The 24,917-nt window shown below is 35.0% G+C and overlaps 1 protein-coding gene across 4 annotated transcripts in view; it reads left to right on the top strand.

Moving 5' to 3' along the window:
* PTPRK (protein tyrosine phosphatase receptor type K) overlaps positions 1–24,917 on the top strand; it is a 573,018-nt gene that overhangs the window by 454,127 nt on the left and 93,974 nt on the right. For all 4 annotated transcript variants that reach the window (XM_007461250.1, XM_007461251.1, XM_007461249.1 and 1 more), the window contains exons 8-12: positions 1,663–1,965; positions 9,167–9,276; positions 10,317–10,518; positions 14,476–14,581; positions 23,823–24,096. In XM_007461250.1, the coding sequence (XP_007461312.1) occupies positions 1,663–1,965; positions 9,167–9,276; positions 10,317–10,518; positions 14,476–14,581; positions 23,823–24,096 (995 nt within the window). The remainder of the gene's footprint in view (positions 1–1,662; positions 1,966–9,166; positions 9,277–10,316; positions 10,519–14,475; positions 14,582–23,822; positions 24,097–24,917) is intronic.

Genomic DNA, 24,917 nt, shown 5'->3' with positions numbered 1-24,917 from the left:
GAGATATTTGCATTCATATGCATCAGGTATTTTCTGGAGAAATTTCTTAATCTAGACACTTTTAGAACAACGTATGGACTAACTGCAATGTGGCCATTCAGTTGTATCTGATTGCTACCTAACAGGCAGCAAAATCACAATTTATCTGGGAAGTTTTTGCATGATCCTACCTATAAGTGCCTGACCAGTTTGTGGGCAGTGATGCCAAAGACTGTGTTTTTAGTCTAACTAGACGGAAAGGAAAATGTCATCATCTCACTCTTGTGCCTGGAGGGGAAAATGATAACATAGCGCTAGACATATAAAGAGGTTTTTTTTTTAATGATTAAAAAACCACATCTTTCTTCCAGCCTACTTAACACTGAAACAAAAGTGGTAAAATAGGGGGACTGGATATTGTAAACAATCAGAAGATTAGACAGAATTTAAAACCTAAACTTTGGATTCTACCAAAGATTAATTTGCATATATATATATATTTTTTTTTTAATAGTTTTGAGGTTTTAAATTAAATGGCCACAAGACTGTATTTCAGATTGCACATTAAATATATTGAACTGGAATCCCAATTTGGGTTTGCCATCTGTGTGCCATGCTGATTACTTTTACACAACTAAGATTTTAATCTCAAAAATGAAAATTTATAAAAACACCCATATTGGGCTTTTTGTATTACTTATTTTTCTTCACTTTTTCCCTACTGATTTCTATTTTTCATGAGCACTAGCAATCCCTAGTGAGTTAATGGAGGCACCAACAAGGCTTCAACCTTGACCTTGACTTTAATCTCTTTGTCAAATCAATGTATTAAAGTTTTGCTGTGTATTGGTTTGTTTACTGTGTAGACTTTGCCATGGCCATGACTTTCATAGAGTAATTATTTTGATTAAGTTAGATGATTAAAGTTAGTCTTGCATGAGAAAAGTATACACTTGGGAAGCAGTGATGGATGGATTCCAGTCTTCAGAGTGTTTAGTTCTGCCAGCATTTTCCAGTTGAATGGAAATTCACTTCCCAGTTTGGTTTCGGTGACACTGAATGGATTGTCAGACCTGAGCATTTCCTAGAGAAAGACAAAAAGAGATCAAGAAGGATAGATGATAATGTGAATATCCACATGTGTTCTTGCAATTTTTCTCAGATATTTTTCTGCTTTGATGGACAGCATCATTACTGAAATAATAAATGTTAATTAATATCTGCATCATTTTTGTAAATGGTAGTTTAGTGTTACGATTAGACTAATTAGTATACAGCATAGCTTGGTGACATGACAAATCAGAGAGCAGAACATGTTGACTTTTATCCATTATGATGTATTAGCTAATTCACTTGCTCAATAATGACCAAAGAAAGATGGGGAATAGGGCAGTAACAACAGAAACAACTATAAAAGCATTGTGGCCACATTTTCAAGTTTTTATTTTTCTGCCATGTTCCTGAGTACTATGGATTGTGGACATTTTACTTCCCATTTCTCTTCCCATTGGTAAATCATAGCCCTAACAGAAACCTTTAAGAATAAGATCATGAGTAATAAAGAAAATGAGAATAAACGATGACTTCCAGATTTTCCTAGGTTTACACATGCTATGTCATGCTCAGTGTTAAATTTTTTCAAGATTATTCATGGTAAAGTTGTGTCTTTGATTTATTTTTCAGAACCTATGCGAACCCCAAAGACTTTAAAGATTGCTGAGATACAGGCAAGACGCATTGCTGTGGACTGGGAATCCCTGGGTTACAACATCACTCGTTGCCACACTTTTAATGTCACTATCTGCTACCATTACTTCCGTGGTCACAATGAGAGCAAGGCAGACTGTTTGGACATGGACCCCAAAGCCCCTCAGCATGTTGTGAACCATCTGCCACCTTATACAAATGTCAGCCTCAAGATGATCCTAACCAATCCAGAAGGCAGGAAGGAGAGTGAAGAGACGATTATTCAAACTGATGAAGATGGTATGCTCATACTTCCTTATTTTTAAAGGGGGGAATTATATGACAAGAATTATGTACTTGCTTACAGTTTTGCCTAGAGTCCTCAAAATTGAATTGGATTCCGAAATCTCTTAAATACTTTTAACAGGGTTAACTTTGGAAAGGGTTTGCCTTTAACAAAAAACTTAATATTCTTCAGGGTAGCATCAAATACTAAATGAACTATTCCTTTATTGTTTTCCTTTCTTATACACTATTAGAAAAGTAGCAACTACACTAAAAGTCTAAATAAAGTTTTTATCAAATGTTCAAAAATAATTTTCACCATTTGTGGCACTACATCGATTACCTATTGGTGAAATGCATTTAGTTAAAATTTTAGTTTTTTGCATTTTACAGATCAGTAGTATAATAGCTTTCATTTCCTTTAGATTTGAAAGCAGCATTGTTTACCTATTCTATTCATTTTTAGATAGTTTTATGTAATTATAAAAATAAAAGAAGGTCAAAGTTTATATGTTTAAGTCCAAATAAAGGTCCTTATCAGATATTGACAAGCTATCATCTTTTATCCATCTTTTTACCACCCAAGTAATTGAATTATAACTTGCCCAATTTCTGTGTATTACTTCTAAATTATTGAATAATAGGAAGAAACATTTATATTAATATTATAAGTTACACACACATACTATAGTATGTCATTAATGTGAATTTGAATACATATTCTGATTTTAAAAAAATGTATCCGAGACAAAAATGATTAATAATAACACTGTATTCTTCCAATGTAAGACATTTCATTTGCAATATTTCCTATTATGAATGAAAGCGTGCAGGGGGGAAAAAGTGTGCTATATAGTGAATTGAGGCAAAACCGAACTGGGAGTCAGGAATCATGAGTTTTCAGTCCTGGCTCTAATAACTCTGTAACCTTAGCAAATCCTTTCACCCCTCTAGTTCTCTATTTCTCAACTCTATATGAAAAGGTTAAATTAGATGATCTCTAAGGTTCCATCTACTTTTTTTTTTTCCTTTTTTGCGGTACGCGGGCCTCTCACTGTTGTGGCCTCTCCCCTTGTGGAGCACAGGCTCCGGACGCGCAGGCTCAGTGGCCATGGCTCACGGACCCAGCCGCTCCGCGGCATGTGGGATCTTCCTGGACCAGGGCACGAACCCGGCAGGTTGAGAGTCGGCAGGCGGACTCTCAACCACTGCGCCACCAGGGAAGCCCCCATCTACATTTTTATTTGGGTTTCAGAAAACAGGATGTATTTGATACCTGAGTGTTCCCAGTTTCCCTCGAGTTCTGAACTTTAGGCTCAAATGTATATTTTGATGCCTACCAAGTATGAGATTGCCATAAAATGGGTCAATATTCCATAGTTTCTAGAAATTCTCCTTATTACTTCAAGCTTTCTCACTCTGAAAAATGGAAATGATCTTGGATTGTTCTGGGTTTTTTGTTGTAATAAAGGGAAGTGAAAGCCTTTTAACCTCATTTAGCTCAAGACTTTCAAGGAAACAATATTGTCCTTAAATTATGCATATTCATAAAATTTTAAAGAATAAACCTAAGACTTATTCATGATAAATGTATTTTTGTCATCTTTGAGACAATAAAACACAGTCACCTCAGCTATCATGTTTGAACTTGCACTTAATCAAAACATTAACAACATTTTAAAGAACAAACCCTGCTTTTATACATAAACACACAAACACTCGTATTACCCCCCTGCCCCCCCACAAATACACAACACAAACACAACACATGCTTATGAAAGAAACAGTTGTTGAGTGTAGTTGTTTCATAGGTAGAGTATCAAAATGGGAAGTCTAAGCATGGATTCAAAAGCTCTGAAAAATCTCTATCTCATTTTATAAAGTGGGATAAATATTATGTCTATATTATACTAGACATTAAGTATAGTTGATTTATAAATTGTGTTAGTTTCAGGTGCACAGCAAAGTGATTGTTATTTTTTTTCAGATTATATTCCATTATAGTTTATTTCAAGATCTTGAATTTAATTCCCTGTACTATACAGTAAATACTTGTTGCTTATCTATTTTATGTATAGTAGTTCAGATCCATTAATCCCATACTCCTACTTTATCCCTCCCTCCCTCCACCTCCCCTTTGGTAACCATGAGTTTGTTTTCTGTGTCTGTAAGTCTGTGTCTGTTTTGTATATAGATTCATTTGCACTGTTTTTAGGTTCCACATGTAAATGATACCATATAGTATGTGTCTGTCTGACTTACATCACTAAGTGTAGGATTCTCTAGATCCATCCATGTTGCTGCAAATGGCAACATTTCATTCTTTTTTATGACTGAGTAATATTTCATTGTGTATATATATATACCACATCTTCTTAAGCCAGTTGTCTGTTTATGGGTACTTGGGTTGTTTCCACATCTTGACTATTGTAAATAGTGCTGCTATGAACATCGGAGTGCATGTATCGTTTTGAATTATTAGAGTTTTTGTCTTTTCTGGATATATACCCAGAAGTGGGGTTGCTGGATCATATGGTAGCTCTGTTTTTAGTTTTTTAAGGAACCTCCATACTGTTCTCCATAGTGGCTGCACCAGTTTACATTCCAGCCAATGGTGTGCAGATATTCCCTTTTCTCCACACCCTCTCCAGCATTTATTATTTGCAGACTTTTTGGTGATGGCCATTCTGACCAGTGTGAGGTGATACGTCATTGTGGGTTTGATTTGCATTTCTCTAAGGATTAGGTTATTGACCATCTTTTCCTGTGCCTGTTGCCCATATGTATGTCTTCTTTGGGAAAATGTCTATTTAGGTTGTCTGCCCATTTTTTGATTGGGTTGTTTGGGTTTTTTTGACGTTCAGTTGTACAAGCAGTTTGTATATTTGGGTATTAACCCCTTGTCGGTTGCATTGTTTGCATATATTTTCTCCCATTCTGCAGGTTGTCTTTTAGTTTTGTTGATGGTTTCCTTTGCTGTACAAAAGCTTTTAAGTTTGATTAGGTCCCATTTGTTCATTGTACACTATACATTTTATAATCCATGGTTTTAGTAATAAGAATGTACTCACGTTTTATTGCCTGCACTTAAAATTGAAAAAAAAAAAACGATTTCTTTTTTTTTTATCTTTATTGGAGTATAATCGCTTTACAATGGTGTGTTAGTTTCTGCTTTATAACAAAGTGAATCAGCTGTACATATACATACATCCCCATATCTCCTCCCTCTTGGGCCTCTCTCCCACCCTCCCTATCTCACCCCTCTAGGTGGTCACAAAGCACCGAGCTGATCTCCTTGTGCTATGCAGCTGCTTCCCACTAGCTATCTGTTTTACATTTGGTAGTGTATATACGTCCATGCCACTCTCTCACTTCGTCCCAGCTTACCCTTCCCACTCCCCGTGTCCTCAAGTCCATTCTCTACATCTGCGTCTTTATTCCTGTCCTGCCCCTAGGTTCTTCAAAACCTTTTCTTTTTTTTTTTAGATTCCATATATATGAAAAAACATGATTTCTTAATTGGTAATGTTAGTCTCAGTTATGTGAGTTTTGTGGTTCTTCAGTCAGTCGTTCTCTAACAATATAATTCATTTTGATGGTATTCTTTGGTATGAGATTTTAGTCTGCTTTTCTTTCCACAAACCAAAGAATGCAGTCAGGCTTATATAATCTTTTTTCATATTGCATTAAATTTTTTAATGTATTTTTGGGAACACATACGACTAGATTACTAATCAGGAAGTGAATTGCTATGGAAATTTAAATTATGTCTTAAAATTGATCAAACGCATGACTGTGTTATTTATTTCATCTAGAAATAGTTTTGTAAAAGTAAAATGGCATTAACTATTCAGTCTAATTTCAATAATATTTCTTACTTTTGTTTTATTTTAACCTCTGTTTTGAAGAATTTTTTTATTGTTTGTAATGATATTGAGGTGCGTGTTATTATTTCATGGTAGTACAGTCACAAAGTAATTCCTTCTACTGTAAGGGTTTTTTAATTTTTTGCTTTATATATAAGACTAAATGATTGAAGTACAAGCTTTCTGTGAAGTATTTGCAAATAATTCAGGCTCCAAATCTGCTCATTATAAACTCCGCTTCTACATAGAGTACTTGATGTGTCTCTGTGTTCCTGAATTGGGGGGGGTGACAGAATATCTAAATCATAATCTATTGTTGGAAGATCGATGGATTATGATGATCTAATTCAGTCTTGCTAAGTTATTGCTGCCCTATATACATAGAAAAATAATAAATTATCAGCCATCTAATAAAAGAATATAATTTCATGAAAAGAATTCTGGGTACATCCATAAACCATGAGAGCAAAGCTAGAATGATTTCCCACCAGAACCCTAAGGTAGAATTTATATTTAATTTATTGCGTGCATTTTTTAATGCACGGGTAGAATTTTGTGTAAGAGATTTCATTTTCACTTTTTATTCTAGCATTCATAAAAATCAGTATTGTGAAGTTAGCTCAGCAGAAAAGCCTGGTTTGGGGACATTTTTTGACTAATACAAAGATATTTTTAAATGTACATTTATTATATTTTAAAGGCTGTAAAGCTTATTTAATATAATCTTGCCCCACCCACATATCATTTTCCTCTCTTCCACTTTGAGAGTTATATTTTAAGGGACTTTTTTATGTGCAAAAAAAAAAAAATTTAGCTGAAACAGCTCTCAAATAAATTATAAGCAGGGGAATAAAAGTCATCACTTTCTCCATTAAAAGTTGTTGATGTGGAAATGTGAGAGGACATTTCCTACACTATGAAGACTCTGCCATGATGATGATCTTAGTAACTTCGTGTTGTATTTACACAAATCATATGTACGTATAGATGTCTGTATAAAGGATTGTCTTCCTTCAAACATAGAAAATTACTGAATACAGGTTGTCTGTAGAAAATGATTGAACATAGTTTGTCTGTGCCCTCACCCCTTTCCTCCATATGTTTTATGTGTGTGTTTTGTAGTTCACCTAAGTGTAATTCTTTCTCTCATTCACTATGCTGGTCTCAGTGCAAGATCAGTAGTGTGGAACTCTCTTGGCTATAATTTTCCCACAAACTTTTCCATAAGTGTATGAAGTGAATCCTGTTGACAAAGTAGAACATGTATAAGAAGAGCAGAGAAATACACAAATTCCAGGAAGGCTACTTTCCATTTCTACCCTTCTCTCAATGTAGAATTTACAAACATTTAAAACTATCCTTGGGACTTCCCTGGCGGTCCAGTGGTTAAGACTCCGCACTTGCAGTGCATAGGGCACAGGTTTGATCCCTGGCCAGGGAACTAAGATCCTGCATGCCATACAATGCAGCCAAAAAATAAAATAAAATAGAATAAAATAATAGAATAAAATAAAATAGCTTTCAAATAATAAAATTTTAAAAAATAAATTTTAAAAAAAACTATCCCTATTTGTGAACAATTTGAAACATATCCATGCCGTTTCATGTTATTTCTTTGACCAAATCGTGTTTGGTGAATACAGGTAGTAATTATAATACCATCAAATAAACATTTGCTCACTAGTTGAGGCTTTACTTCCTCCTCCCCCCAACAGCCACCCTCTATGAGAGGTGTGGAGAGGCAAATAAATACTTTCCCTTAACTACAATTGTAAGCTTATGTCATTTGAGTGGAATGGAAACAACAGGTATTCTCTTAGGAAACAAACCAAGGCCCATGGTAGCCTCAGCAGATGCCACAGATTACACACAGGGGCCATCACGGCCCCTCTGCCTCGATAACTGCATAGCCTGTGCCAATACTGTGGACCTGGGGGTCGAGGGGAGTGGATGCCTTAGGTTAACTTTTCCCCAAGCCCTCAGCTGTTAGACGCATGAATATATCTTCTGGAGTTTAGTCCTGGCATCTTTTCTGTTTACTGTGGGTTTTTTCCTTTATGAATTCATTATTAATATGCCAAATTATGTTGGCTCTCCCAGAGGTCATAACATCATTCATCATCTGCTTGTAGATTGAAATAAATCTTAACTCTTTTGACATATCATTCAGAATTTCTTGATGCTGCTGGCCACATTGCAATGCATTTACTTTGATCCAGTGATTTTTAATTTATTTCAGTCCTAACAAAATTGCTGTGTACTCTGAAACTACATTTCTAAATAATGTCGTGTGTAAAGTTCACTGAAACATTAGATTAAGGAAAAATATTAATTAAAAAACATATTTGCCCCATATTGGGTTGATATTTTCAAGAGAAAGCATATTTTTAAGCAAAGTAGGATAGATAGGATATATTTTTAAGAATTATGAGAACAAGAAACTGGATATTTATGTAAATAAATAGCAACCGAATATTTAAATAAAATATATAAAAGGAAAATACACAATAGCAAAAGTATCTCATATCTTGTATTTTGTCTATAGAAGCTGACACATCATTCATTGCTGCCACTGGGTTATATGACATTTGCAAATAAGGACTGTAATGGTTTCTCAAATCTTGTCATACCTGGGGACATTTCAAAACCAGTTATGTTGATAGTTGAGTTCTAAACAAGTCCAGTGTTATAAAATGGTTTGATTCTTAGCTTTGAAAAAGGGAATTTCATTCGAAAGACTGAAGCAATGACTTTAAAACCTATTCATCTTAAGGAGTTTTTAAAAAATTGTAATAATCAATGCTCTTTTTTTAAGTTACAGAAATGTAATAAATATAGCTATAAAAGTCAGATTGACTGTTAATGAACATTTCAATTCAGTACTATATAGTTTGGCTTTTGAGTCTAAGGAGTGTTAATTATTATTATAATTTATTATTGTATGAACATTGTTTATGGAGACACTTTAGGGGCTTATAATAATCTTCAAAAAATCTTTCAGGGAAAGCTCTGTTCTTGAAACAAATTACAAATGAGATCTTCATGTCATTAGAGGTATACAACAGAGAAAACTAGACTACACAATTTATTCAGCTCTCTAAGGTGATAGAATATTCTTCTGAATAAAAATAACTTTGCAGTTGTATGGAATCTGCATTAGAAGCTTACAGATTGATTTACTTTGAATTCCCATGTATTCCCACGTATTAAAAACTTGCCATACAGCTTATTTTCTTTTTAAGGACATATTTTTATTTATTTTATTTACTTTTAACCTGTTTAGCTTATATGTTTACTTTTTCTGTTTCTGATATAAGGATCCTTATAACCAAAAATGTATTTATTTGTAGTGCCTGGCCCTGTACCAGTCAATTCTCTTCAAGGAACATCCTTTGAAAATAAGATCTTCTTGAACTGGAAAGAACCTTTGGATCCAAATGGAATCATCACTCAATATGAGGTACTGGGAGAATAGGAAGTTTATTGAAATATGGATTGAAGGGGAGAGTAAAAGAAAATGTTAGAGAAAAATAATGGAAAAGAAGTAAGTGAGAATTGGGGATTAAAATCAATGTTAGTTCTCTGTTTTAATTTATAAATTCCTTGATTCCAAAATTAGGCATCCAGACAAATATTGTATGGCACCTAGAGTTTTCAAATTCTTAAGTAAATGTTGTTTTAGAGAAGTAGGATGGGCCTTGTCAAACAGACTTACTGGTGATTGTAAAGAATAAATTTTTATAAAATTAAGAAACTCATATTTCACACTGTGATTTAGGAGAGGCCATTCAATGTCAGTTGTTTCAGAGTAGGGGAGAAACACCTGAAAAGCAAAATATATCATAAACCTGACTATTACAGAGCTTCATCTCAACTTTGAATATAAATCATTATCTTATTTTTAAATATGAGAACCTGAAAAGAAGAAAAGAAAGCATCATTTTAATTGCACAAATGTGTAGTTCTGTTCCTGGGTAATCAGTGTTGATTATAGCATAAAATACTTTCTAGTGGCAACAGAGTACATCACAGGAATGGGGAGTTTTGTTTGCAGAGAGTTTATTACACTATTCTATTTCACTTCTAGTGATTGGTCTGTTCAAATTATCTATTTCGTCTTGATGCAGTTTTGGTGGGACTTTCTGGGTTTCATATGCATTATATTATATATGTCCATAAGATTATATATAGATATATATTCATATTTAAGTATATTCATTTATCTTTTGATGGAAGAAAATAGATGTATATTGATCCAGTCAGATAACTCTAGGTTTATCTGTGGATGAATAGATAAATAAATAGAGAGACAGCCAGACAGACAATAGATACAGTATGACAGTGAAATAACCATATCAAAAAGAGAAGGAAAAGAAGTGAAAAAAATGTGATTCATTCCACACAGATGCCCTTGAATGCTATCTTACTCAAAAGGGGTTTATTTAGAATGTATTATGACTTATATTGGATATGTAATAGGAAATATATTTCTTAAAACAGGTCAGTTACAGCAGCATAAGATCATTTGATCCTGCAGTTCCAGTGGCTGGACCTCCCCAGACTGTATCAAATTTATGGAACAGTACACACCATGTCTTCATGCATCTCCATCCTGGAACCACCTACCAGTTTTTCATAAGAGCCAGCACAGTCAAAGGCTTTGGGCCAGCCACAGCCATCAATGTGACCACCAATATCTCAGGTATGCAAATGAATACAGGGCAAACAGAATTGGTTTGTAATAGCATGTCCTAGAGAATCACATATACACTGAGTGTAATTCGCCTCATTTATTGAATCTTTAATATAATTAGTCATGATTGAAGGCACTTTAAAGAATTATCTGAATACAGATTATTATTTGTTATATGTCCAAACCCCCCAAATCTCAAAATCTGTCATTTTCTAATTGACAAAGTTCTTTTTAAAGACTATATTATATCTTAATTAGAAATTTTTAAAAGTTCATTATGAAAGTTCATATTAAAAACCTATTATAGGGGCTTCCCTGGTGGCGCAGTGGTTGAGAGTCCGCCTGCTAATGCAGGGGACACGGGTTCGAGCCCTGGTCTGGGAAGATCCCGCATGCCGCGGAGCAACTAGGCCCGTGAGCCACAACTACTGAGCCTGCGCGTCTGGAGCCTGTGCTCCGCAACAAGAGAGAGGCCCGCGCACCGCAATGAAGAGTGGCCCCCGCTTGACACAACTAGAGAAAGCCCTTGCACAGAAACGAAGACCCAACACAGCCAAAAATTAAAAAAATAAATTAAAAAAAAAAACTATTATACGTTTGAGGAGTTGGTAATTATTATGTTATCTGATCTTTACTGTAAATGGATTTTATCAAAAGCATGGTAGAAGATCCTTGCAGTACTACATACTTTGTCTCTCTGTTCCATTTTTCCCTGACATTCTGATAATTTTATGACAAACAAATATGAACTTTTCTTTCCCTTAGAGATCTCACATAAATTCATCTAAATTTCAGAATGGTAATGTGCAGGAGAATTTTAGGTTGATTAACAAGTACAATTAAATTTCACATTATGTTATGTTCACAGTTTCACAGTTTGCTAGGAATTAGCTTTGCAATATGCCCTGTATCTACCCCAGCATATGTGTATTAATATTTTATCTTATTTATTTAAGATTACTAGAACGGATATATGTTACTTATGTAACTGAAAAGTTAAATTTGAAAAATAAATGTTTTAAAGGGTCAACCACTTAACATATTAAAATACTAATTTTGAATTTGTAAATTCTTTTTGTTCCTTCATGTTCATTTTTATTATAGTTCTACATAGCATATATTTGGTGGTATATCATAATACATCATTAAAAAATCTCTACTATTCTTCTGAAATTATATAATTTGAATCAGAAAGAAACCACATACTCTAATTTTTTTTAAGTCTAAAATTTTATTTTGAAATTTTGAATATAATATAAAACTTTTAAAATTTATGTCATTGAAAAAATTATTCCAATATGAGTTATGGTTCCTTTTGCATGGCATTTGATATATCTTAATAGTCTAATAAAAAAGAATTTTAAAATAGTATTCATTATGTTAGAAAATAGCAAGGTATTAAAATTGCCAGTTCTTTTCTTGATGGAACAATTCTAAATCATCAATTTAAATATTTATTGAAATTATTTTACTAGAAAATATGACTTGGTGATATGATGATATAGTAAGACATATTTCCTACCCTTTAGAATTAGCAATAGTGCTATAAATAAGATCCTTCAACAGTGATATGTACAAAATTTACATAAACTTTATAAAACTGAGAACATTGAACAAATGAACATTATTGAGAGCCAAAATTTATTGTGGTTCAGACACAATTTTTTTTTTATTGAGTAAAAAACTTATAAAGACCAGAACACTCACCTAGCATTTTCTTTGAGTTATTTAACTTCAGTTTCACTTGAAGCAGCCTATGTCCATGGATACTTGATTTGAACTTTAAAACTTGGTTGCAAACACTATATCTTGGGAACACATAGTAATCAAGCTAAGGTTAATGAAATTTATGGTTAGTGTGGTTCTCAGGCTCACTTGAACTTTTAAGATAATTTATTGTTATTTATCCCTTGAGTCCAGTAATTCTATCTTTCAGCATTTTAAAAACAAATTAACATGAAATCAAGTTATTGAAGGCATGATGCTTGGCAGTATTGTTTATATGTGTGTGTGTGTGTGTGTGTGTGTGTATGTATAATACACATATGATATATTATACACCCATATAAAATAATACTCACATACATATTATGCCTATATAGTATCTGTTGATTCTACTTGTACATAACTCTCAGATAATTTGCCTCTTTCTAAACTGTTTCTTTCTTTCCATCTGGATCATACTTTAAGCAGATCATTGACATATCTTTCGAAGCAGCATCCTTGCCTTTAGACTTGCCTTTCTCCAGTGTTTTTTTCTATTCATCTTTGTACGACATATATTTCTTCCTTAATTTTTTTCAAAATCAAGTATATTATATCCAATATGATAAAGCCCAAACATCCTTGCATGATTAGCATTAGTGGCCCTTCATTTTATGGCCCCTCCCATCCTCCACTCCTACCCATGAATCCAAAGTTCCAGGCATAGCAAACTAATTGTAGCTGTTAGAACACTCTGTGTGCTTTCACGTGATATCTTCAGATATTGTTTTCTCTCTCTGGAATATTATTCCATGCATTCTCTTTCTGATGAGTTTTTACTCTTCTTTTTTTTTTTTTTTTTGCGGTACGTGGGCCTCTCACTGTTGCGGCCTCTCCCATTGCGGAGCACAGGCTCCAGACGCGCAGGCTCAGCGGCCATGGCTCACGGGCCCAGCCGCTCCACGGCATGTGGAATCCTCCCAGACCGGGGCATGAACCCGTGTCCCCTGCATCGGCAGGTGGACTCTCAACCACTGCGCCACCAGGGGCCTCTACTCTTCTTTTAACATTCAGCTCAAGCACTGCCTAAACAGTGAAAGTCTTCTGTTTCATCTTCCCAATCCCCGTGGTCCCCCAGCATCCAAATCACCTGGAAATATCCTGGAAGTGTACATTATCAGGCCCCTCCCCAGACCTACTGAATCAAACTGTAGGGGAGAGGGGCAGCGATCTGTGTTTTAAGAAGCCCTCCAGGTGCTTCTGATCTCCCTAGTTTGAGAACCACTGTGTTGGCTAATTAACTGTCCCCTCTTTTGGTGACCTAAGTTTTGCTATAATTTTTTTGCTTTTTATAAGACTCTCTTGATAAATGTGAATCCCTACTTTTAATTCTATAAATGTCAGAAACCACACTTCATTTGCTTTTATATTTATAGCACGTCTCATAAAATTTGGCACATAATAAATATTCAGTGAATGTTGAATCTAAAATTTTTATTAAATACTATTTTAGGTTGATTAAATACTATTTGTTCTCAATTTTTCTGTTAATGCACACATTTCACTGTTCATATACTCCCTTAAACATCTTTCTGCATGGAAAGCATCAAGAGCCATTTGAGGTTATTCACCCAGTTCAAGATTAGGAAGCCCTCTCACCCCCAAGCATTGTCAAATATTTTGAAAAATTTTAAGTTTCTTCTTTTCAAGAATGTGACAACTGATGCACTAGTTCATGGTAAATAACAGCTAAAGTTCCCATTCCCATTCAACATACTTCCTAGATATGTTTGTATTGTGACCACAGTGGTGAAAGCAGTCCAGGCTAATGCTGGGTCATTCCACAACCATTAGGTCATAAGAAGCACCACCTCTCCCAGGCAGCCCTTTACCTAGGTTCCTGCCATTTCTATCTCCACATCTCCAGGTACAGCCAGGCCTATGCTGTTGACACCTTCCTCCCATCCCATCAATGCTGATTTCACAATCTCAGGACACTAAAAGCTAAAACATCTTCACAAAATGTTTGGAGTGTGTGTCACAAGCTGCCAGATTATAATTTAAGTTTCAACAACAAATCTTTGCTTCATATCTTCTGCTGCTTTAGGTTCCTGGAGTTAACATTCAGTGGCATATGTTAAGGTACAGTTTAGATATTAAGTATTGATTTTTCCCTTCGTCAGGATCATTTATTCATCTTGAACTATGATATATTTCTGTTCATTGACTGAAACCTTTTTTTCCTCATTAATCATTTATCAGCTCCAACTTTACCTGACTATGAAGGAGTTGATGCCTCTCTCAATGAAACTGCCACCACAATAACTGTATTGTTGAGACCAGCACAGGCTAAAGGTGCACCTATCAGGTAAGAGGGGGAGGGGATTTTGAGATAGTCATGAACTGAACCATTCACTTCTCTGTGCTGTTTCATTTAACAGCTTTGCTCTTTGATTTTATTTTCTCTAGTCGCATTTCATTTGCCTTCCTCTGTTGGTATCTATGGTATACGAGCTTTGAAGGTATTTGTCAGGTATAGAATGAGAAAATAACTCCTGTCCATTGCATTAAATATGTTATGAATAATTTCATGAGTGACTGAAAAATAGGAAGCTTTGAGGAAATAAAAGGAGAATAGTTAAAATGAATGCAGCCAATGTGACCTTTAATTCCTAAATTGTTGCTTATCGGGAATTCCATAGTAAATATTAAAATTCAATTTGCCATTTACTTTATCCAGTATTAAAATCTCCCACCTTATCCTCATCTTGCAGAAATTATGAGCCATGTTATTTTCAGGGATTGAATCAAATCATTCTAACGATTTTAATTCCTGTGTGTTTGTAATTAGACAGATTGTCCAAAACTTAGGCAAGTTTCCATTTGAAACTTGTAGATTTTGTGGATACTTTTGTTTTCATACTTCTGTTGAGAAATAAATCAAGGCACAGAAATTAGTGCATGTAATTCATAATTGAGTTATATCAAGTTGTTTACATATTCATTAAAAAATAAAATTAATCTTTTTTCTATGTGTTAAATGAATACATTTGACCTTATGAGCACATATTAACCATTTAAATAATCCTATATCATTGGAAAGGAAGAAATATTTTTGTTAATTTTTTAAAAAATTGATAAAAGAACCTGAGTCCATAAAGGAGACTCTTACCTCATGTCTGGCTGAAAATCATGGTAATACTACACCAGAGAAAAAGAGATGATTGGATACATTTGTAATATAAACACTTGTGAAACACTGGCTATGTGAAAATGCAAAGTCCATACTGCTATTCATGAATGAGTGATCTGTGAGTGAGTCTCATTGCTGATCCAAAGGAGGAAGAGAAAATGCCTGCATTCAACATCGTTTACTATTGACCAGTAATCAGAGTCATTCACATGTTCCTACCTGTGATAAAATTTACTTTATAGTTGTTCAGTTCTGCTACTGTTTAATGAGCTACCAGGTACTTGCAGTTATCTTTTAAGAGTTAGCTATTTGAGTGAACTCAGCTTTACTTAATGTAAGCTGCACACACAGTATATTACTATTATTGCACAATAGTGCTACATAATGTAAATTACCCTCTTTATTAATTTAATCAAATTATTACACAAACATTAACTGACCATGTATTTTGTGCCAGGCACTGTGCTAAGCATTGTAAATCAAAGATAAAATGATCACAACAAAACACAAACCTTTGCCCAGATTTGTCATGGACGATCAGAGGGGTCGGCAGCCTTTTAAATCCTTTGCTCATAGTTGGTGTTCACAAACTTTATTGTATTAGTGAGTATATTATCGATAACATGTTTTTAAGTCAAAAGTCTTTCTTTGACTTTATTTACATTTACTTACCACAAAATTTCTAATTTCCAGGAATACTACAAGAAGAAATAATTATATAGTTTTTAAAATAAGAAGTTTTTTAAAAGAATGTTACAGAAAAAAGTCTGTTTTCCAACTGACTTGCCCAGCTACCTGGGATCACCCATAAGTGGGGCCTGGTGGCAGGACCAGACTGGTCTAGTCAAGCTATTAGACTTCAGATGAGCCCTGCCTCCTTTGCTTGTTTGACTCATGCAGTCGGGTAATCTTGTCTTCCTTCCTCTGACCACATCCCTACCTTCAACACTGCTACCAGTAACTGGAGCCTGATCTTGAGGCTCATCTTGTCCAATGCTCGAATTTCTTTGAAAATGAGAACCCAATTTGATGTAATCCATTTTCATATCACTGTATTTATGGTACTTCAAATCTTTGATTGGATCCTCATCACTTCCTTCAGATTCTTGAAACTAGTTGACTTTCTACCCAATTTCTTTTTTATTTATGTCAGTCTATCAGAATCTCTTTTCTGCTAATGCTTGTTGCCATTCCACTTTGTGGCCCATCACCTCCCCTCTGGATAAAAGCCAGACCTGTTTACCACCTAGCTAAACCTCCTTAGAGTATCCATTTTTTAGCTTTGTCTGCTATCACAGGCCTTAAATACTAGGTTCTATCTTCCCCTACTCTTCAGTAGTACTAGCCTCTGCCAGACTGCATTTTACCATCAGTTTGTTCCAACTCCAGTGGAAACATAAATCTTTCTCCTCTGGTCTACCTAATGTCAAACAAACTCCAATTTCCAAAGCCTCTGTTATAGCGCATAGGAAATCCTTGTTATGCAGAGTTTGTACATTTAGTTTAGTTTAGTTGTACCAAGAAAGCTAAAATTATCAATGGTTTCCATATAAATTTATTGATTCAATAGCATTCAATATGTGCCAGAAGCTGAGATGGATACTTAGAATAGAAATCTTGAAAGGAAATGTAGTATGTACCCTCAAGTGGAGGTGGTAGACTCATAAATGAATGGTAACAATGCAGTATGATAAGTTAAGTGACAGCAGCTAGAAAATGTGGTACTAGAGCTGAGTTTTGAAGGAGAAGTAGAAATGAGCTTAGCCAAGGGTCACTTTGAGGAGAGGAGAGAGGTTGCTCAGAAGAAAAGGGACAATGGGCTTTCCAAATGACCACAAAGAGAAAGACTGGATATGTGACATAGTGTAGCATGTTCTATTGATAGAACAGCAAGTAGTTCAGGTCATTGAGAAGGAAGGGTGTGTGGGAGAAGTAACAGGAGCTGAGATTGGAGAAAAAAGCAAGAGCCCTAGCAAGAGGCTGTTTAGTGTCCATCTAAAACTTGAAGGTGGCCACAGAAGGATTTTAAGTGGAAACTATCTTGAGCAATTGTATATTCTTAGAATGATCACTCTGAGTAGAAACTTGGAGAATGAACTGAGGGTAAACGAGACCCGAAGGCACAACGGTCTCAATGAGAAGAGCTACTGGACCACACTACGATGAAAGCAATGGAAATGCAGGTGAGGCTATGCCTCCCCTATAAGGTTTTACAGTGGTAGGGTGTATAAACCTTGGTGAGAGGAGTGATAGAATGGAGACTATGGGTGAGAGATGATGGTAGCTTTTATTCTAGAGGTGATAACAGAGCAAAATTCATCTAAGAATTCAAGATATTGGTTTTTTGAGGTTTTCAAGTAATAACAAATATTTTTATTGTTTTATTTGATTGCTACCCCAAATAAAACAAAAGGTGTGCTCTCTCTTTGGAATGAGTTCTTTGGTGTATTATAAATTATATAATATTTCTGTATATTTGCCTATCTTACCAATGCTTTAAGCTAGCTTTCTTTCTAAGATGTCATGATGTGTACAAAATATTGTACACCCCAGTGAAAAATCCTGTTCTGAATAATGCAGAACTCAGTATCACCAACCACTTTGTTCTTCAGTATTCATTAAGATGGTGTCCATATGCTAATGTAAAACTTGTGCAATGTAGTTCTGGCAAGTGTGGTTCTTTGACAAAATTAATTTTTGAATATATAATCATTCTAAAGGTTGTAAGTTGACTTAACTAGACCTTTGAATCTCCTTACCAACATTTTTGAGATCTAGCCTTTAAGCTGTCATCACTTGACAATCATTACTATGATTCAAAATGAATATTACCCACATTTGGAATCAGTTCCCTAGAATGCATAATTTCGTTTTTTCTGAAACATTTCATATTCTTCTTAAATCAACTCAAATTCTAACCTGAGTAGCTATAATTATAAATTAGAATGTGTAGAATGTCCCATTTATTAAAAGATTGACCCAATGTAGCTGTGTTTTCAAATAATGAAAATAGCAGCAGAATATTGCTAAAACACAGGGAAGAATTCCTCATTGGTGAACTCAGTTTATTGTAAGGTGTAATAATGAATGTGTGTTTTATCACAGCATTTCCCAAATATAAGCTCTACCTATTTTAAGCTGGCAGGAAGGTGTCTATTCTAGGGTACAACTAAATGTTTATTTTGTAGGTAAAACCTAAACTTGCATTTTAAAATATTAAGTACCATATATTTTTAGATAGGTAACTAGGATATAGTCATGAAATGCCATCAAAACCATCATTTCTTCCACAGATATATTAGGAAAAGAAATTGTCTGATGCTCAGTGTTAGCTTAACAGAAATACGGATCAGAATATAGAACTGAGTTTAGTTGGAGTTCAAACCTTGTATGTTGGAGTTATTCCCTGGGTCAGTTGGTCACATATACACAGCTTGAAACATTAGGACTACCATCCTCATAGATCTGCAGAATATTTCATTACATCTGAGAATTTTAAAGAGATCAAATAGTTGCATCTGATTTTTCTTGCCACTATCATGACACAGAACTTACTTGAATTCCAGATAAAAGTCCTTTGAAATTTAAACAAAGATGGAAATAATCCTTTGGCCCCATTTTATGGGCACACAGGTCATGTGGTCCAAGTAAAATCAAATAGATATTATTTTAACTTAATGTTTATTCTGTAGAATCATAGTAGGTAGAATTTTTTTTTTTTCTAACAGAAACCATGAGGAGGTGTGCCCTTTGTGTTAAGTCTTCTTTCCAGCCTTTAGAGGACTTCAGCCTAGCCAACAACTTTTGTGACCTTGAGAAACTCTGAGCCAGAACCTCTAGCTGAGCCACTCCCAAGTTCCTGATTCCCTAGAAACTGTGGGATAATAAATGTCTGTTGTTTTGAGCCACAGAGTTTGGGGATAACTTGTTATGCAGCAGGAGATAACTAATACAAGCACCCACAAAGCTGAAGCTTTCTCTTCCTTCAGGTTTCTGCTTAAAGGGCACATAGGTCTTTCTTGACCACTGCTTATAAAATAGAACTCTTCATCCTGTCATTCCCTATGCCCCATCTTGATTTATTTTTCTTTATTGTTTTTGTCCCCTCTTCAACATATGTGTAGTTTTTTTAAAAATCTATGTTTATTTTTTTATATTTCCCTAGTAAAATATAAGCTTCATGAGAGGAGAGACTTTTACTACTATGTTCATTATTGTAACCTCAGCACTTAAAATGGTGCATGGATACTATTATAATAGTATAATACCAGATAGTATTTGTAATGTAGCATGGTAGTGATAAAAGCAATAAATATTATAAGACAGTGGTTCTTGGCCTTTTCTCAACCCCAGAATTCCCAGAGAGATACTACTGATGGTACCTATCAGTGCATCTGTGGCATTATCATTTGTGGGTGGATTAAGGACTAAATTGAAAAGGCATCCCACATGACTGAGTTCCACCCATAGTTCACCCTTTTGTTACCTCTACCTCAAGAATTACTTCCATTGGCTTTAGGAGACAGAGTAATTACTGAGTGAACTAGTTAGAGAAGGCTTTATGTCAGAAGTAGAAAAGCTAGAAAAGGAGAAAGGAGGAAACTCTTTGACAGTATATTTGGTATGTTTAGGTAACAATGGTCATACAAGTTTGAGATGGATGATATACATTAGGAGGTAGTGAGAGCAAGATGGAGATACGAGGATGTGGTAAGATATTAACCCCTGTGTAGTGAGAATAGATTTTGATAATGGGAGAGCATCACATAATTTTGACAAAGCTGAATGTTGGAGAAGAGTAGTTAATGTCCAAAGTGGTGTTTTAGGAAAATATCAGCAGTGTTCAAAATGATTCTCTTTTGCATTCTCCATGAAGAGTTCGTGGCGTACAGAGAATACTCAAAAGATAATTGACAGAATGTATGGCTAGGTAGGTGGGTGCCTAGATTACCTGAAGGAGAAAATAAAGGCAAGAAAACTAGAAGAGTAATATGAACATAAAGTTATAAATACCTCCCTAATGATGGAAGCAATGGGTATAAAAAGAAATGGTATATTGCAAGGGAGCTAGAACATGATTAAAAATAAAATTGGTTAAAGTTAATGCCAGCATTTTGAGCTTTGTTGATTCAGAAACTAGTAGTTCCTCTTACAGAAATAGGAAAGTTGTGATAGACCTGGATTGTATGTTTAAGGAGTGAAGAAATGGAGAGCAGGAAACGTGATGTGCACCAAAATGGTCATTAAACCTTTACTTCCGTGCATTATCAAAATGTTGGCGTTGAGGCAGTCAGTAGGAACAATGGTGGTTATGAGATCTTGGGAAGTCTATTGATGAGAGGAACTGTAAAACATTGGAGCTAGGGAATTTCTCCTGAAGCTTTAAGCAGACATTTCAGATAAAAAATGAGGAAGTATACAAGTGTATAATTTGTTATTTGATATCACCTAGAAGTTGTACAAGCTAAAACTTAAACCAGAATCACAGAGGGTATACTTTCTAATGGGTTAAAAAAAAATCCATTGTAGATTGTTATAGGCGACTTTGAGTTCATCTCCAACATTTTTAAACATTAAATAAGGAAGAATATCTACCATGTCTATCAGATAATTGCTTTGAGCTAATGGCAAAATCCCTGTGTATATTTTTTTTACAGTTTTATAACTGAAGGGAAGTTGTATGATGAGAAGTCATTATTTGGCCTCCTAAAAAACTAAAAATGACTACCTACCAATGTTTAATCAAATTAAATTACAGTATAGTGAAATCATTTTTAGTTTTTTAACATAAAGAAATCATATTTTGAGTGTTAAGTAAAGATTCATGATGCCAGTATATTGACTTTAACTTAATTGTAGAAATATCTTTAAAATTAATTAAAAGGAATGGGGAAATATGAAATATAGGTAGAGTGAATAAAACTATCCGGTGGCTTTGGAATATTTAAATTTGCCAGAGTACTAAGCTCAAATAATATTTAGATCTTGCTAGAGTTAAGTACCATTAGGTAATTAGACCCCACAAGGATGAAAGAGCACAGACCCATTACATGTAATCGGTCACATCACTTCTAATTTGATTTCCCATTCCTATTTTCTGTCCTTTAATTAATTTGTATTGATAAATAAGAAAGTAGCAGGGAAAAAACAACTTTAGAAAAATGCGGAATATGTGGTAAAGAACAACCTACTCAGACAAATTGAACAATGAAGGTAAGATCATTTATTTTAAAAAGAACTTTATAATTTTTAGTTTGGGGCTCCATCTCAAGTTCGATGAGATCTTTCCCAAAGAGCAGATCGTACCTTTTTCTTCCTTTACTCCCCTCCAACATCGGCAGTTTGCTTTTGTTCTTAATAGATCTGAAGAGACAAGCTGTCTTGTGTGAAGTTCCTTAATTTGGAATGTACAACCTATGTCATTTGAATAGAATTAGTTAAGACTGAATGTTCACCAGATGTTCTGGATTTTTCTAGAGGTATGGACTAATTAACAAGGAATTTATTTTTAAAGATTAGGATAAACGATTAACAAGGATGGGTAATTATCATTATTGCCCATTAGCGCAAGAATATAAGGTTAGATTTATTTGAGGAGTGTGCATGTGAGAGTTTATCTACACATATGTATGTATCCACAGGATACACAGATGTATAACATACAGATATAGATTCTAAATTAAAAATAAACAGAAAAAGAAAAGACTAGGTTTGCCTAACATACCATATGTCAGCTATGATCTCTCTCCTTTTTTTTTTCTTTCCAAGGGCTATGCTTATGTATTTCCTGTATTTTAAAAATGACAAGTGCCTGCTCCACAGACCCCTCAGAGAGCATGTATCTTGTCAATAGCGTTCCCTGGAGCTTAGAGAACCAACTTGACAGAGGTATAGAGAATGACACAGTACATATAATTTCAAATAACATAGAATTCTGCCTTAGTTACTTGCCCAAATCTCAAATTCTGACATTTGTACAATTTGTGTCCTATTTCTAAAGGAAAGGAGATGGATACCAACCTACCAATTTCTTAGCAGTATTTTAATGAAAAATGGGAACTTGAATAATTAGGAATAAAAGAAAATCTTTAATTTATAAAGCTCCTTTCTCTTAATCTATGTTAAGTTTTCTGTTTCTAAGTATAACAGAGTTTATATTAAATTAGAGTTTTATACTAGATTCTAAACTGGCATAAAATTTAATGTCTAATTGCCTTCGATGCAAATTTTATCTCTCTCTCTAGCCTTTATTTTTTGGAAGTTCATTAAAGATAATATTCTCTTGCTGCTGGAGATCCCTTGAATAGCAACTGGTTTCTCTATATAGAATGAGCATATTTGCCTGGAAATTCAAGATTCAAATACACATCCCTACACACAGCTTATTTATATTTAATTTATATGTGACCATAGTGCATTCTCTCATAATTGTCAGGAATTTTAAAATATATTTCTTTTAAATTCATTATATGTATGTAATATACAAAATATATAAAAATATATTGATAATGTCAATTTTTGCCTAAAGAATGTCCTACAAAGAAAATTATTAATATACCAGTTGCAGAAATTGATTAAAATTTTAATTAGTGATGAGGCAGATCTTTATTTTAAAGTTGCATTATTTTCTCTCTCCTTTCCTCTATAAAAGATTAGCTATTAGAGAAAAGTTTTCAGACTTTTAAGTAAGGTATTAGAAGGTTCAAGTTTGAGGTTTAATAGGCCAAATGCCATCTGTTCCTACAATTTGTAACATTTTATTATTAACAACTCTAGCAGAAGGAGGCAGTCTATTTCGGTGGCGAGGACAGATTTCTGTCCATCTGTGCCCGTATTGCAGCGTGTCACTTGTGCTTTAGATCTGCATAGCTCTGAGCCGAAGTTGATGCCATGGCAAGGTCAAGAGGTGGAGAAGCCTGTCAGCACATTCTGTCTCTAACACGATGACAGCCACAAACTGGGGCTTCAAGCCCCGCCCTGAGGCAGTCACTCTGTTGGGCCTTGGAGCTGGGCCTTCCACACTATGATTTCAAAGGAAAATGTTAAGTTTAAACATTTTAAAATATCAGACAAAGAACTGAATGTATGATGTGTCTCTGCTTAATGTCAGGTTCCTTATTAGGGTGGTTCATCTCTCAACATTTAAAAATGTGTAGAGTTCTGTGGTGATTCGTCCTTTTTTTTTTTTCTTCCGGTCCTTAGTAATTACATTGGGGTTAGAGGGAAGCAGAATCCATGTGAAATTCTATTTTACTGCAAAATAGCTTGAAAACCAGAATGCAGGAGGTTAAGTCTGACTTGAAAGACTTGAAAACGTTGCGTGTTGACATTAAGTACCCTGTTCCTTTTTTGAGAAATCTCACGATCTAGAATCTCTAAATGTGTGCTTTTTTTTTTTTTTTCTTTTTCCAAAAAGTGCCTATCAGATTGTTGTGGAGGAATTGCACCCTCACCGAACCAAGAGAGAAGCCAGAGCCATGGAATGCTACCAGGTTCCTGTCACATACCAAAACGCCATGAGTGGCGGTGCACCGTACTACTTTGCTGCTGAGCTACCCCCAGGGAATCTTCCCGAACCTGCCCCATTCACTGTGGGTGATAATAGGACCTATCAGGGCTTTTGGAACCCCCCTTTGGCTCCACGCAAAGGATACAACATCTATTTCCAGGCAATGAGCAGTGTGGAGAAGGTGAGCTTCCTCCAAGATTTTGCTTTTTCACTGACCCGAGGAAAAGCTGCTGTTGAATTTTATAAATACTCAGTAACATTTGTCAGGTGAAAAAAAATTAAAAGAAGAAACAATCGGTGTGTAGGGGGTGTGTTGTTTCTGTTCCCAGCAACATGCACAGTTTGGGGCCTACTGTAGGGCTGGGGCTCCATGCCAGTTACATCGCACAGCATTCCTGTTTCCTAGTAACTGCTTCTCCTTGAGCCCTCTTCAGGAAAGCCCACTAGGGCGATTGTGAGTAAAATGATTTGAAAAGGTGGGTGTGCTGCTGCCGGGACTCCAGCCCCAGTAAATATGGAGCATTGTTTTGTCTTCTTTGCTCAATAGTGGCACGCTTCAGAAGATTAAATTTACTGCAGGATAAACAGAATGCGTGTTCCACAGCAGGCTAATAAACCCTTATAAACTTTTCAGGGGTTACAAGCCAAATAGTAAATAACTAGTAACAGTCCTCTGATTACAAAGTAATAGGGCGCCTGTGGTATATCGTGACAAAACTGAAACAGAAGGCAGCCTGGCAAGGGTGGGATGCTGTGCAGTTAAAGAAGTCTGTTTTCCGTCTCCCTGGCTGCCCTTTTTCCCATTCTGGACACAGTTGTTTTTGAACACTGCCATGGATCCCAAATGAGTATTGAAGAGGGAAACACAACAGGAAGTTAGAAACTACCAGTGTTTCCATAAGTGGGGAAATAACCTGGCCTTTCATATCTCATGCTCTTCTCTTGAAAGATTTTCTTTCCTAAAACATATTTTTTTAATTAATTAATTTATTTTATTTTTTT

The sequence above is a fragment of the Lipotes vexillifer genome, unplaced genomic scaffold (genome assembly GCF_000442215.2).
Source record: "Lipotes vexillifer unplaced genomic scaffold, Lipotes_vexillifer_v1.1 scaffold201, whole genome shotgun sequence".
Classification (NCBI taxonomy): Eukaryota; Metazoa; Chordata; class Mammalia; order Artiodactyla; family Lipotidae; genus Lipotes; species Lipotes vexillifer.
This window is presented reverse-complemented; position numbering and strand designations above follow the sequence as displayed.